Source organism: Zeus faber (genome assembly GCF_960531495.2).
Source record: "Zeus faber genome assembly, chromosome: 4".
NCBI classification, from domain to species: Eukaryota; Metazoa; Chordata; class Actinopteri; order Zeiformes; family Zeidae; genus Zeus; species Zeus faber.
In genome coordinates this window covers 35,203,115-35,215,614 of record NC_137191.1, presented here as the reverse complement: position 1 = coordinate 35,215,614, position 12,500 = coordinate 35,203,115, and the positions used below count along the sequence as shown (strand labels likewise).

Here is a 12,500-nt window from a genome sequence, read left to right as displayed (position 1 = left end):
AATCTATATTTAAGAAAAAATATATAAATAACCAAATAAAAGCTTCAATAAAAGCTGGGGGGGCGTAGTCAACGGTTGGATTAGGTACGGTGCAGCGGTGCATCCCTCATTGATGGATAGGTACTTTATTCATCCCCGGAGGGAACCAGCTGACATTAAAGAAAAGGCAAAAAGAATAAAGGAACAGAATCAGAAATATTAAAAAGGAGGCGGTGAAACATGTCAAAGTAAACAATAAAACCATCTTAAATATGACACAATATACACAAACCCTCACCATAAACAACAAATATTACAAAAAAGAACCTTCTTTTAAGTGATATTACATCCTGCGCAATAAGTAATGAAATTCGGCGTGAACAGAGAAGCAGAAACATCAACCTGAACGTGAAGAAGTAACGATAATCTGCAATAAACCTCAAACATTCAGTAGCGCTCACCTCAAGGAGTGAGGCTGAAATTGTCAAGTGTCAACGGAACGGAAAAGAAGGAAGGGAAGGACGGAGACGGAGCTGCAGGACCTGTTGGAAAACGCTGCCGTAAATAAAACACGTTTCCAATAAACAAGTAAATGAGTGACAGCAGCACCACAATCAATCAACCAATCAATCAATCAATCAACACCTTCCTCTAAATTTCTAAAACATCCACATGGAAAACCAGCTCCCCCTAGTGGAGCATTGTGTGTGTGTGTGTGTGTGTGTGTGTGGGGGGGGGGCGTGCGTGCGCAGAGGAACAATAAGAACGCAAACAGGCGTCGTGGGGGAAAATCAGGAAAAAAATGGCAATAAGTCAGTCAGGCAACCCGGATGCCCAGACTGACGCCGCCGGCTTGACGACGTGAAGTCAATTTAGATCTGCAGATTTATAAAAACATCAGTCATTTATGTTATTGCCAAATACGTTCCAGGCTGTGGGGGGAAAAAAATTGATAAAAAAGACTTTGAAGCAGTTTGTCTGGATTGGACAAGTGAGGAAAATGTGATTACGAGCAGAAACAATACAGAGATGAAGTTACAAGAGTTAGAAGAACCTTCTATGGCCTTTTTAATTGAAACACACGCTCGTCTGGTGAAAGCATTCCTATTCTCTGAGGCACACACACACACGCACACACACACACACACGTGTGAGTATGTTTTCAAAGTGAGAATTGCAGGATCAGACGTGTGAGACGTCGTGAAGAAATCTTTGCATTTAGCTCCGTCTCTTGAGACGCCGCTTGATTTGAAAAGCTCCTCGGCTGCGTCTGGTGTCACTTCCTCCACACACACACACACACACACACGTGCCTCCGCCCCAATGTTCCGCTAAAGGAGAAGTTTCTCACCCAGATTCGGACGGCAGGGTCCATGCCCCGGACGGGCTGCGCGCTAACGGAGTTAGCTCCGTGCATGGCCGCGGGGGGGGGGGGGGGGGGGTCAGCTAGCCTAGCTCCCCGGGGGGCACTCCAGAGATTTTCCACGCGAGCATAAAAAATAAACGAGATCCGAGTCGACCCGACGAGGGTTGGCGACCACGCCCATGGGACGGCGGGGTGGGACAGCGGGCGTGGCCCCCAGGGGGCCGCCGGTTCCGCCGGCGGAGGTCTTGTCGTCAGCTGAGAAGCACCTCTTCATGCCGGTTGAGTGTTGCCAGGTACTGTCAACAGAATTCAGTCAACTAAACTGGCAACCGAGGATTGGAAGCTGATAATTACTGAGGATGAGCAGACACAGATGAGGGGCGACAGGATTGGATTATTTTGGTACGTTTGGATGGATTAAAGCGTCTCTCTCTCTCTTCTTTGTACTGGTTTAACACATGAAACGAAGGGAGGTCAACGTGGTGACGCAGTGACGTGGTGACGTGGACGTGGTGATGTGATGACGTGGACGCGGTGACGTGGATGTGGTGATGTGGTGACGTGGTGATGCGGTGACGCGGTGATGTGGACGCAGTGACGCGGTGACGTGGACGCGGTGACATGGTGATGCGGATGTGGTGATGTGGTGACGTGGACGCGGTGACATGGACGCGGTGATGTGATGACGTGGACGCGGTGATGTGGTGACGCGGTGACGTGGACGTGGTGACGTGGTGATGTGATGACGTGGACGCGGTGACGTGGATGTGGTGACGTGGATGCGGTGATGTGGTGACGTGGACATGGTGATGTGGTGACGTGGAAGCGGTGATGTGGACGCGGTAATGTGGTGACGTGGATGCGGTGATGTGGACGCGGTAATGTGATGACGTGGACACGGTGACGTGGACACGGTGATGTGATGACATGGACGCAGTGATGTGGTGACGTGGACGCAGTGATGTGGTGACGCAGTGATGTGGTGATGTGGATGCAGTGATGTGGTGACGTGGATGCGGTGATGTGGACGCGGTGATGTGATGACGTGGTGACGTGGACGTGGTGACGTGGACGCGGTGACGTGGACACGGTGATGTGATGACATGGACGCAGTGATGTGATGACGTGGACGCAGTGATGTGGTGACGCAGTGATGTGGTGATGTGGTGACGTGGACGTGGTGATGTGGTGACGTGGTGATGCGGTCACGTGGTGACGCGGTGATGTGGACGCAGTGATGTGGTGACGCGGTGATGTGGTGACGTGGACATGGTGACGTGGACGCGGTGACGTGGACACGGTGATGTGATGACATGGACGCAGTGATGTGGTGACGTGGACGCAGTGATGTGGTGACGCAGTGATGTGGTGATGTGGATGCGGTGATGTGGTGACGTGGATGCGGTGATGTGGACGCGGTGATGTGATGACGTGGTGACGTGGACGTGGTGACGTGGACGCGGTGACGTGGACACGGTGATGTGATGACATGGACGCAGTGATGTGATGACGTGGACGCAGTGATGTGGTGACGCAGTGATGTGGTGATGTGGTGACGTGGACGTGGTGATGTGGTGACGTGGACGCAGTGATGTGGTGATGCAGTGATGTGGTGATGTGGACGTGGTGATGTGGTGACGTGGATGCGGTGATGTGATGACGTGGTAACGTGGACGCGGTGACCTGGACGTGGTGATGTGGTGACGTGGTGATGCGGTCACGTGGTGACGCGGTGATGTGGACGCAGTGATGTGGTGACGCGGTGATGTGGTGACGTGGATGCGGTGACGTGGTGATGTGATGACGTGGATGCGGTGACGTGGATGTGGTGATGTGGTGATGTGGATGCGGTGACGTGGACGCAGTGATGTGGTGACGCGGTGATGTGGTGACGTGGATGCGGTGACGTGGTGTTGTGATGACGTGGATGCGGTGACGTGGATGTGGTGATGTGGATGCGGTGACGTGGACGCGGTGATGTGATGACGTGGACGCGGTGATGTGATGACGTGGTGACGTGGTGACGCGGTGACGTGGTGACGCGGTGACGTGGTGACGTGGACGCAGTGATGTGGTGACGCGATGATGTGGTGACGTGGTGACGTGGACGTGGTGACGTGATGATGTGGTGACGTGGTGACGTGGTTGCTTCCTCCTGGTGCTGCATATTAAGTGTCTCGCTCGCTCACAGTCAATAGAAGACAAATTTTTACTGTGACGGAAAAATAAAGTCTGTGGTTCCGTGGATCCAGAGTTTGACGGGGGGAGGGGGGTGGAGGAGGGGGGAGGGGGGTGGAGGAGGGGGGAGGGGGGTGGAGGCTCCTTTCATAATCTGATGGATTGATGGGGGGGTGCAGTGGTTAAAAATAGAGCCTCGCAGTTAACGGCCAATAGGGAGTGAATAACACTCCCTGCAGAGGAAGCTGTGTGTGTGTGCGTGGGGGGGGGGGGGGGTCTCTTCCCTTTGAATGGCTCCAGGTTTGTTTGGAAAGCGTCGTCTTCATATCTGGATCGACAAAAGAGACTCGTACGGGGAAAGGCAAACAAAATATCCAGCTTATGAATTATTAATGATCCTATCCACCCCCCCCCCCCACACACACACACCTCTTCTTTTTGAAGATGCTTCACCTTCTTTTTCTTTATTCTCATTTGTCCCGCCCCCGCTTCCTCTCTCTCTCTTTCTCAGATCACTCGGATCGCTCTGATCGTCCATCTGACCAGGTCTCAGGACTTCCAGGTCTTGGCAGGTTCTGCCGGGTTCCTCATGGCAGCTTACTGTGTCGGTACGACCCCCCCGCAGCTTCCAGCTCTCCGTATTTACTTCCCCCTTTTTTATTTTTTTGTTTTTTAATTTTTTAATTTTTTAATTAAATTATAATATTTTTTTTTTTGATCCGAGAAGTGATCCGATCCGCGACTCAAGTCCGTGACGTGGAAAGCCCCGCGGTTTGAAATGTGGTCGTGTCGGGATCCGGTCGGGCGTGGCGCCACAAGCTACAGCCAATGAGAGCAGACATGGCGTGAGGGGGGCGGGGCCCGTTTGACTTTTTCTCATTTAGCTTTTTTAAAATATTTTTCTTATTTAAATTTCGTTTTTATTATTATTGTTTTTTTCAGTGATCAAGAATCGCTAGGGCCGTCGCTTCCCGTGTCACTTCCGCCCTGTTTTGGTGACAAAACGCAGTTTGGACCCAACTGACCGGTCAGGCTCCCCCCGGTGAAGGGTCTTGTTCGGTCCAGTCGCGTGAAGCCGCGACGAGGCGCAGGATTCCTCGCGCGGGCAGCGCCGTCGGGTCGGTGACTCCCCGCCCCGTCCTTCAGACCTCCGGGCGGGGCCAGCTTCCCGGCGGGAGACGGGAAGGCGAGGGCTCTGGTAAACCAGGATGTTCGGGGTCTGTGTTCGGCAGCGTGTGGAGGCCAAGTGGCCACCAGGGGGCAGAGCGTCGCGCTTGTACATCACGTCAAACACAATAAGTGTATGGATATGAATATGGATATGAACATGAACATGAACATGAATATTAACATGGATATGAATATGAATATGCCCCGTGTGGGACTCACCATGTCGGCCACGTAGCGTTTGAGCGCTGCAGCATCAAATTAGAGGCTCATCGAGGGAAAGACCTGCACTGTCAGACGCCTTAAAACATGTATGTATGCAAGGAAAATATACTTATTATATATGGATGGATGGATGCATAGAAGGATGGATGGATGGAACTATTGATAGATAGATAGAAGGATGGATGGAAGGATAGATGCACCCCCACCTGCACCCCCACCAGCACCCCCAGCAGGGTTCTGAGCCGGGGGGGCGGGGTCTCCGCCTGTCACTCAAGCATGGTGGTAGCTGGGTGGAGCTGATGGTAGCTGGGTGGAGCTGGTGGAGCTGGTGTTCCATCTTCAAGCTGCTGTCAGTCATCTGAGCCGGGGTGGGGGGGCAGGTGAAGGGAGCGGGGAACCCTACGGCCCGCGGCCCCATCACGGCCGCCCCCAGGTATGAACTGGCAACCCGCCATCGCCGCCGGTCACGGGTGGAGATGCGGTTCCCGATGTGGCTGCGTTTCAAAGTCTCTGTTTATTCTATTCAGTAACGCTGGACGCTCGCTTTGTTTGTTTTTTTTCGGATAAAATGGACAAAAACCTCAGATCAGTTCCTGGACGTTGGTCTGCAGGCGGCGTTCCGGGAAATTGCCGTTTCCTCACAAGCAAACCATAAAAACTGTCGTGGGAGGGGGGCTCGATAAAATGAAACCAGTCTTCAAAATCTGTAAAATATCCACGTTTAATGAAGGCGGAGGGCCGTCCGTCTACTCCGCCTGGTCACGTGTGTCGTGGTTGAGGTGGATGCGTCGCCGCGACGTTCCTCATCCGTTTGGAGAAGAGAAAACATCAGTTTTTGCCCCGGACGCCGGGAGGCCTGCGCTCCAGGGAGACCAGCGGCCGCAAGACCCAAGAGAGTTTTGGGCGCGCGCCGGGCGCCGGGATGGTTCAGCCCTCAGGGCCTTCCGGCTCCGTTGGGGTTCTCCGGTTCTCCTGCTCTCTGAGTCGTGGATTCCCAGGAAACCAGGCAACGTTTTTTTTTTGGTCACCAAAGCTGAGAGCGAGAAGTGGGACCTGGGGGGGTGAGGGCGTGGCGTGCGGGGGCGGGGTCACCGCCTTCCACAGAGCAATGAGGAAGGAGCAGCTCCGGTTGTTCCATTAGTTATTATTATAATAACTACATTTTTTAGATAATAATAATCATAATAATAAATATTTGTGTCTGCTCTCATTGGCTGTTGCTCGGTGCCTGATGTATTTGGGGCGTCGCCGGGGCATATTCGGACGGCGTCGCCAACGGTTCGATCCCCGGGGACCTGTCTGCCGGTGGAAAATGGCGCGGCGTGAACTCGGCACAACAACTCGCTGTGCGTTGTCTGAAAAACTCCAACTACCGAATGGAAAGTGTGCAATGAACGACCGGACATTAACCCCGAACATTTTGGCGCAGGTCCACGGTGACGGTAAAGGTGAAGGTTCTCTCCGGGTTTTCGAGGGAACCACCTTTTATTTCCTCGATGGCGTCGACCCGGCGCTCCGGCCGATTGGAACCGGCGGTTCGAAAAACATGGAATCTGGACTTTTTCTTCCTGGACCCTGAAGTCCCTCCTCTCCGCTTCACCCCTCAAAACCGACCCGGCTCAATGACACCCGTCTGCCTGTGCTCCTCTTGCTCGTCCCCAGGTGCAGTGGGTGGAGTCTGTGCGCTGGCGAACGTCCTGGGGGCGGAGCTGTGCGAGCTGGAGCGTCTGTGCATGTCCGGGCGCTGGGACGAGGCGCGAGCGCTGCAGCAGCGCCTCATCCAGCCCAACACCGCCGTGAGTACAGACCCCCGGCCTCCCACTGCCCAGGAAGAGAGAGGTTCTACCCAGGACGAGAGAGGTTCTACGCAGGACTAGAGAGGTTCTACCCCAGGACTAGAGAGGTTCTACCCCAGGACTAGAGAGGTTCTACCCAGGACGAGAGAGGTTCTACGCAGGACTAGAGAGGTTCTACCCCAGGACTAGAGAGGTTCTACCCCAGGACTAGAGAGGTTCTACCCAGGACTAGAGGTTCTACCCCAGGACTAGAGAGGTTCTACGCAGGACTAGAGAGGTTCTACCCAGGACTAGAGAGGTTCTACGCAGGACTAGAGAGGTTCTACCCCAGGACTAGAGAGGTTCTATGCAGGACTAGAGAGGTTCTACTCAGGACTAGAGAGGTTCTACGCAGGACTAGAGAGGTTCTACTCAGGACTAGAGAGGTTCTACCCCAGGACTAGAGAGGTTCTACCCCAGGACTAGAGGTTCTACCCCAGGACTAGAGAGGTTCTACCCCAGGACTAGAGAGGTTCTACCCCAGGACTAGAGAGGTTCTACGCAGGACTAGAGAGGTTCTACGCAGGACTAGAGAGGTTCTACTCCGGGACTAGAGAGGTTCTTCCCAGGACTAGAGAGGTTCTAACCAGGACTAGAGGTTCTACCCCAGGACTAGAGAGGTTCTACGCAGGACTAGAGAGGTTCTACTCAGGACTAGAGAGGTTCTACCCCAGGACTAGAGAGGTTCTACGCAGGACTAGAGAGGTTCTACGCAGGACTAGAGAGGTTCTACCCCAGGACTAGAGAGGTTCTTCCCAGGACTAGAGAGGTTCTAACCAGGACTGGAGAGGTTCTACGCAGGACTAGAGAGGTTCTACGCAGGACTAGAGAGGTTCTACGCAGGACTAGAGGGGTCCAGTGAGTGGAAAATTCACAAAGTGATTGCGTAGCTTTTGTGGCCCCTAAACTTGTGCAAATAACAGGAAAAGCATCAAATTCTCAAAGCACTGCAAACGCTGAAATGCGGCGTGAGCCGTGCTGCCACGCAAACGGCGTCTGGGTGCGTCGGTGCTATTTGCGCATATTTAAATGAGGTTTTTTTCATACATCTCGTGCAAAAGTGTACGCATCGTTCTATGCAAAAGAGCTCCATTGCAAAACAGGTCCAATTCACAAACACCCCTGCTAACAGCCACGCCCAGTTAGTGTGACGCTATTACCCTCTGCAGAGAGCCGGTGGTATCTACACGAGACAGGAAAAAAGGCGGCGTTGTCGACCCGCTCCCTGCGCCGTTCAAGGTAAACATTGGAATTTGAAAAGAAGGCAAACGGCCGCACGGGTTTGGGGGGGTCCGGTTGACGTGCGTCTGGGCCGGACCATTTGCCTTATTTTCAAACCCCAGTGTTGACGGGTTTGCCTGCTGATGGCGCAGCGGAGCGGATCGAGGCACCGCTGCCTTTTTTGACGGTTGCCCTTATTCACTTTCCCACATGGATAATGGCGATCAGAGACAAGGGCAGGTTTCACTCAACGGAAAAACTTCATGGGCGCGTTTGTGCTTTCATATCATTAGCCCAACATCTTCTGTGAATTGGACGTCGGGACGGGGGCGCGTTGACGCACAACTCACGGTGCTGTCGGCGGCCGCGGCCCATTCTTTGTGAATTCGCCGCTGATTGCAGAGTGGAGGCAGAGGAAACACTGACCCAGAGGGAGGGAGCAAAGGGCCGCCGCCAGGAGCACAAGGTGCCGCACGGAGGAGCAAATCACACGGAGAGGATCCTCCTCAGGAAGAGAGTCACTCTTCCTGAATGTGAAATGCGACCCGGGCTAAGGCGTGTATTCTGGGGCCGTTAGTCGCGGCGGGCTTTTCCAAGACGGCGGCTCCGTGCACAGTGTCGAGTGAGCGTACAGAGGATTGGGAAGCTTCGCGCAAAGAGGAACCAAAGTCCAGACCAAGGACACATTGGATTGGATAATTGAGGATCTCAACGATACGATTCTATATCGAAATTTTATACATTACTTCCATCTTTCCAGTTTCACCGAGCAAATTCAGTTTATTACAGAAATTAAATATTGTGGCGGCAACAATATTTTGCATAATTTCATGTCAAAATTACAATTTTAAAATATATTTAGAAGTTGAGACAATATCATTTAATTTTATCTGAATATATTTATAAATATATGAATACATTTTTTAACTACATTTTATATATTTATTTAATACATTTATAACCGACCTCTGCTTGTAGCTTTAAAAAAATAAAATGGGGTTTGATATATTTTTTTTACTTAAGATTTAAGAAACACTAAATAATAAACACAAGAAACAACCATGAAAGACAGCAAATGCTTATATAAATACTATATATACAATGCTGAAATGGATCAGCAAGACATGAATAATTATTTTCTATTGCATATAATCCTAATTTAGCTCTTCAATTAAGTTAACTGTCGCATAAATGAATAAGCTAGAATTTGATCATCTGGTTTCCCAAATAAATGTCATCTTTAAAGCAATTGTCAGTCTGAGTGAAACAGATCTTTTATTGTTCCAGATTTTCATATCATTCGAAAATGAATCTTCTTAAACTGATTAATTCCATGACCAGCGTCCGCGTGGACGGTCCTGGAAACATCCCGACGCCACTTCTACGGACGGGACTTCTCAAAGTTACATTAAGAAGAGTTGGAGGGCTGATGGGAATGAAAGCCTCCTAGAACGATGATGAACTAAATACACAAATGAACTTCCCTCGTGGTGTGCCACAGCACAAGCTGCCAGTTATCATCATGGTAACGCAGCATCAATCAGAGGAATGGGACAGAACGTGCACGTGGCACGCTAACTACGACAGAAGCACGTGCACGTTCACTAGTATCACATGGTTCACCAGCACCCGTAAACTGGAATGATTTGAGAATTAGACAGTGGACAATAATAATACAAATAAATAAATTAGAATTAGAATTAGAATATTTATAATAATAAAGCAACAATAAAATAGAGAAACCTTTGGTAGCATGAAATAAACAAACATTTGCAATAAACAAAAATAGAAGAACAATAACAAGACAAATAATCCTAAAATAAACCATAAACAAAAACAAAAGAAGAATAAAATAACCCTAAATTATTAACAGTAAACCATGAAACTCAAACTGAAATAGGAACTTGTTTGAGTTTGCACACGTCACATTAGCCTCGGATTATGTAAGAAACCAAACACCCCATAATAGTTTCCAGATTCAAAGCCGCAGTGACTCGTCTCAGGTGGTCTCCAGGTACAGTGTGCGTGTGCTTCCCGTCTCGTTGCTAGGTGACCAGGAAGCTGGGTGTGCCCGCCCTCAAGCAGGCGATGGAGTGGTTCGGTTTCCACGGCGGCGCCTGTCGCTCGCCCCTGCAGGCGCTGACGGAGGCCGAGGTGGAGAAGCTCAGACGAGACTTCAGCTCCAACGGCTGGATGTGAATCCGGGTCCGGGAAGTGAAAAGCTCCTGTTTCCGGGTTTTTTTCGCTCCACCCCGAATCCCGGAGCGGAGTTTTTACTTTCTGAACCTGGATTTTCCAGCTCTGCCATGACCGTACGTCCAATAACGATGTCTCTGAAATTGGGGGAGGGGCCTGTTTTAAACTTGTGTTGCTACCCCGCTAATTAGAAATATTAATCAAGTTGATTTCTTTCCTTCGAGGTTCCACTTTATTGTCGCTGGGTGCAGAATTCGTACCCAAAATACCGGGCGCAGACCTGGACCATTGGCATGGCAGCGGAGGTGGATAGCCCCAGGTCCAGAACGTAAAATGCCCCATTTCCGTGTTTTTGCTCCCGCCGTGCACCGACGCAGGTCCTCTGCACTGGTGCTGGTCAGCCACGCGCACACGCGGTCCTCTCCAAATCCCGGAGCAGAGTTTTACCTTCCAAACCCGGATTTTCCACCTCTGCATGGAATTCGGATCATGCACGAATTTCTGCAATTATTACGAATCTCTAGACGCCCCCCAGTAATGGTTGTCCTGTGTGGGCGGGGCTTAAGTATTCAATGACCAACCACATCTCTCATACAAACGTAAATACGCGTTAAGTACAGTTTCTAACGAGACACTTTAACAAATACCATTCCGCTTGGGCTTTCCTCAAAATCACCTTAATTTGGTGTCCTTCATGATCAAATGTATAATTCAATAATGGTTGGATTTATCAGGCCCCGCCCCTTTGATCTGTTAGACCCCGCCCCTATCACAGCCATGGCAAAGCAGCTTTACAAGCTGACTTCCTGCTCATAGGGTACAAATCTCTAAGTGAGTTTTTTTCGGGGGGTTTTACTTCTCCGCCTGCGGGAACGAAACGGTTCCGAAAAGCGTCAAAGGATTCCTCAGATAGAAGTTGTGAAAATTTAATTGCATTTTATTGCCGAAAATCTGGAACATTTCTCTGCCCAATGTGAATGATGAACAAGAAGCTAAATAAATGGAACATTTACTGAAATGTGGAATGTGTTGTTTTTATTTTTTGGCCGGAAAGCCTCTCGGTTCCCTCCGCGTTCCAGAGAACGGACTGAGGAGAGGATCTGCGAACGCTCGCTCTGGGGTGTTTTCAATAATTGTCTTTTAAATATTATTAGTTTCTATTTTTTGTCGATTTGTTTGAGCAGCAGTTGCTCCAAGACGCCACTCGGAGGCTCCACCTGCTCGCCAGGACTTCCTGTTTGATCCCGGTGGACGTGCAAGGGACGCCGGGCGGGCGCGTGTGTGTGTGTGGGGGGGGGGGGGGGTCCCAGGACACACACACAATTATGCAGCAAATAGATATTCACACACACACACAGCATCTTCCGTCGATCACATTCTCTCGTTTTCTCCGCAGGCCACCTGCTAACCCTCACCCGCTACATGGAAGGCGGCCATCAGGAGAAGCTGATAACGGTCGTTGCCTTTGTTGATCTGCTTATGATACCGTCCAACACAGGCTGCCGATCAGAAAACTCCTCGACATGGCAGCTGACGCCAAACTATGTAGCGTCATAAGCTGTCCTCTGAGCAGCCGGACGTCCTACGTCACACTCAACAATAGGAAAAGCGAGATGGCTCCACCCGACCGAGGGGCTGCCGCGGGGCAGCGTCTTGGCCCCTCCCCTCTCCAGTGTCTACATGCAGCAGGCTTATCTACGCAGGTGACCTCGCCATGGCCACGCAGCAGCATAACTTGAGTCAACCTTGGAGGGAGGCCTCTCCGATATGTCAGTGAACCATCCGCAAAGACCGCCTGCGCCCAAACCCCGGGGAAGCCCAGATCTGCAGCCTCCACCTCAAAAAAAACTGAGAGGCTGGACCGGAGCTCGACGTGACCTGGGACGGTGTAAAGCTCCAAAACCACCGTCACCCAGTCCTATCTGGGAGCCACTTTCGATCGTACCCCCAGTTACAAGGCACACTCCCAAAAGACGAGAGCCAAGGTCTCCACCGGGAGCAGCCTTCTACGACGCTCAACTCAAAGTCGGGGGTCTCGGCCCAAGTACGCTGTGTACGTCGGCGCTAGCCTTTTGCTTCTCCGTCACAGAGCATGCCTGCTCGGCATGGAGCAGGTCACGCCAGAACATGAACTGGACCCTATCCTCAACGAAACCTGCCCTCTCTGGAGTCGCTCAGAGCGATCATCGCAAATGCCGAGCGGACAAAGTGGGCCAATGACAGGCGGCGCTCACACCATTAACACTCTGCTGTCCGAAAAAAGCGGCTCAGCCCCACGAGCGGTTTCCTGAACACCGCTGAAGTCCTGGAGACAAACCCACTGATGCCAGGAT

At 51.2% G+C, this 12,500-nt stretch overlaps 1 protein-coding gene across 1 annotated transcript in view; it reads left to right on the top strand.

Moving 5' to 3' along the window:
* Positions 1-11,179, top strand: part of hoga1 (4-hydroxy-2-oxoglutarate aldolase 1) — a gene marked incomplete at its 5' end in the record, with an annotated part of 13,786 nt that extends 2,607 nt beyond the window's left edge. Inside the window, 3 exons of the mRNA XM_079999571.1 lie at positions 4,035-4,131; positions 6,578-6,711; positions 10,021-11,179. Coding sequence (XP_079855697.1) covers positions 4,035-4,131; positions 6,578-6,711; positions 10,021-10,170 — 381 coding nt within the window. The 3' untranslated portion in view covers positions 10,171-11,179. The remainder of the gene's footprint in view (positions 1-4,034; positions 4,132-6,577; positions 6,712-10,020) is intronic.
* Between the last annotated feature and the right edge of the window lie 1,321 nt (positions 11,180-12,500).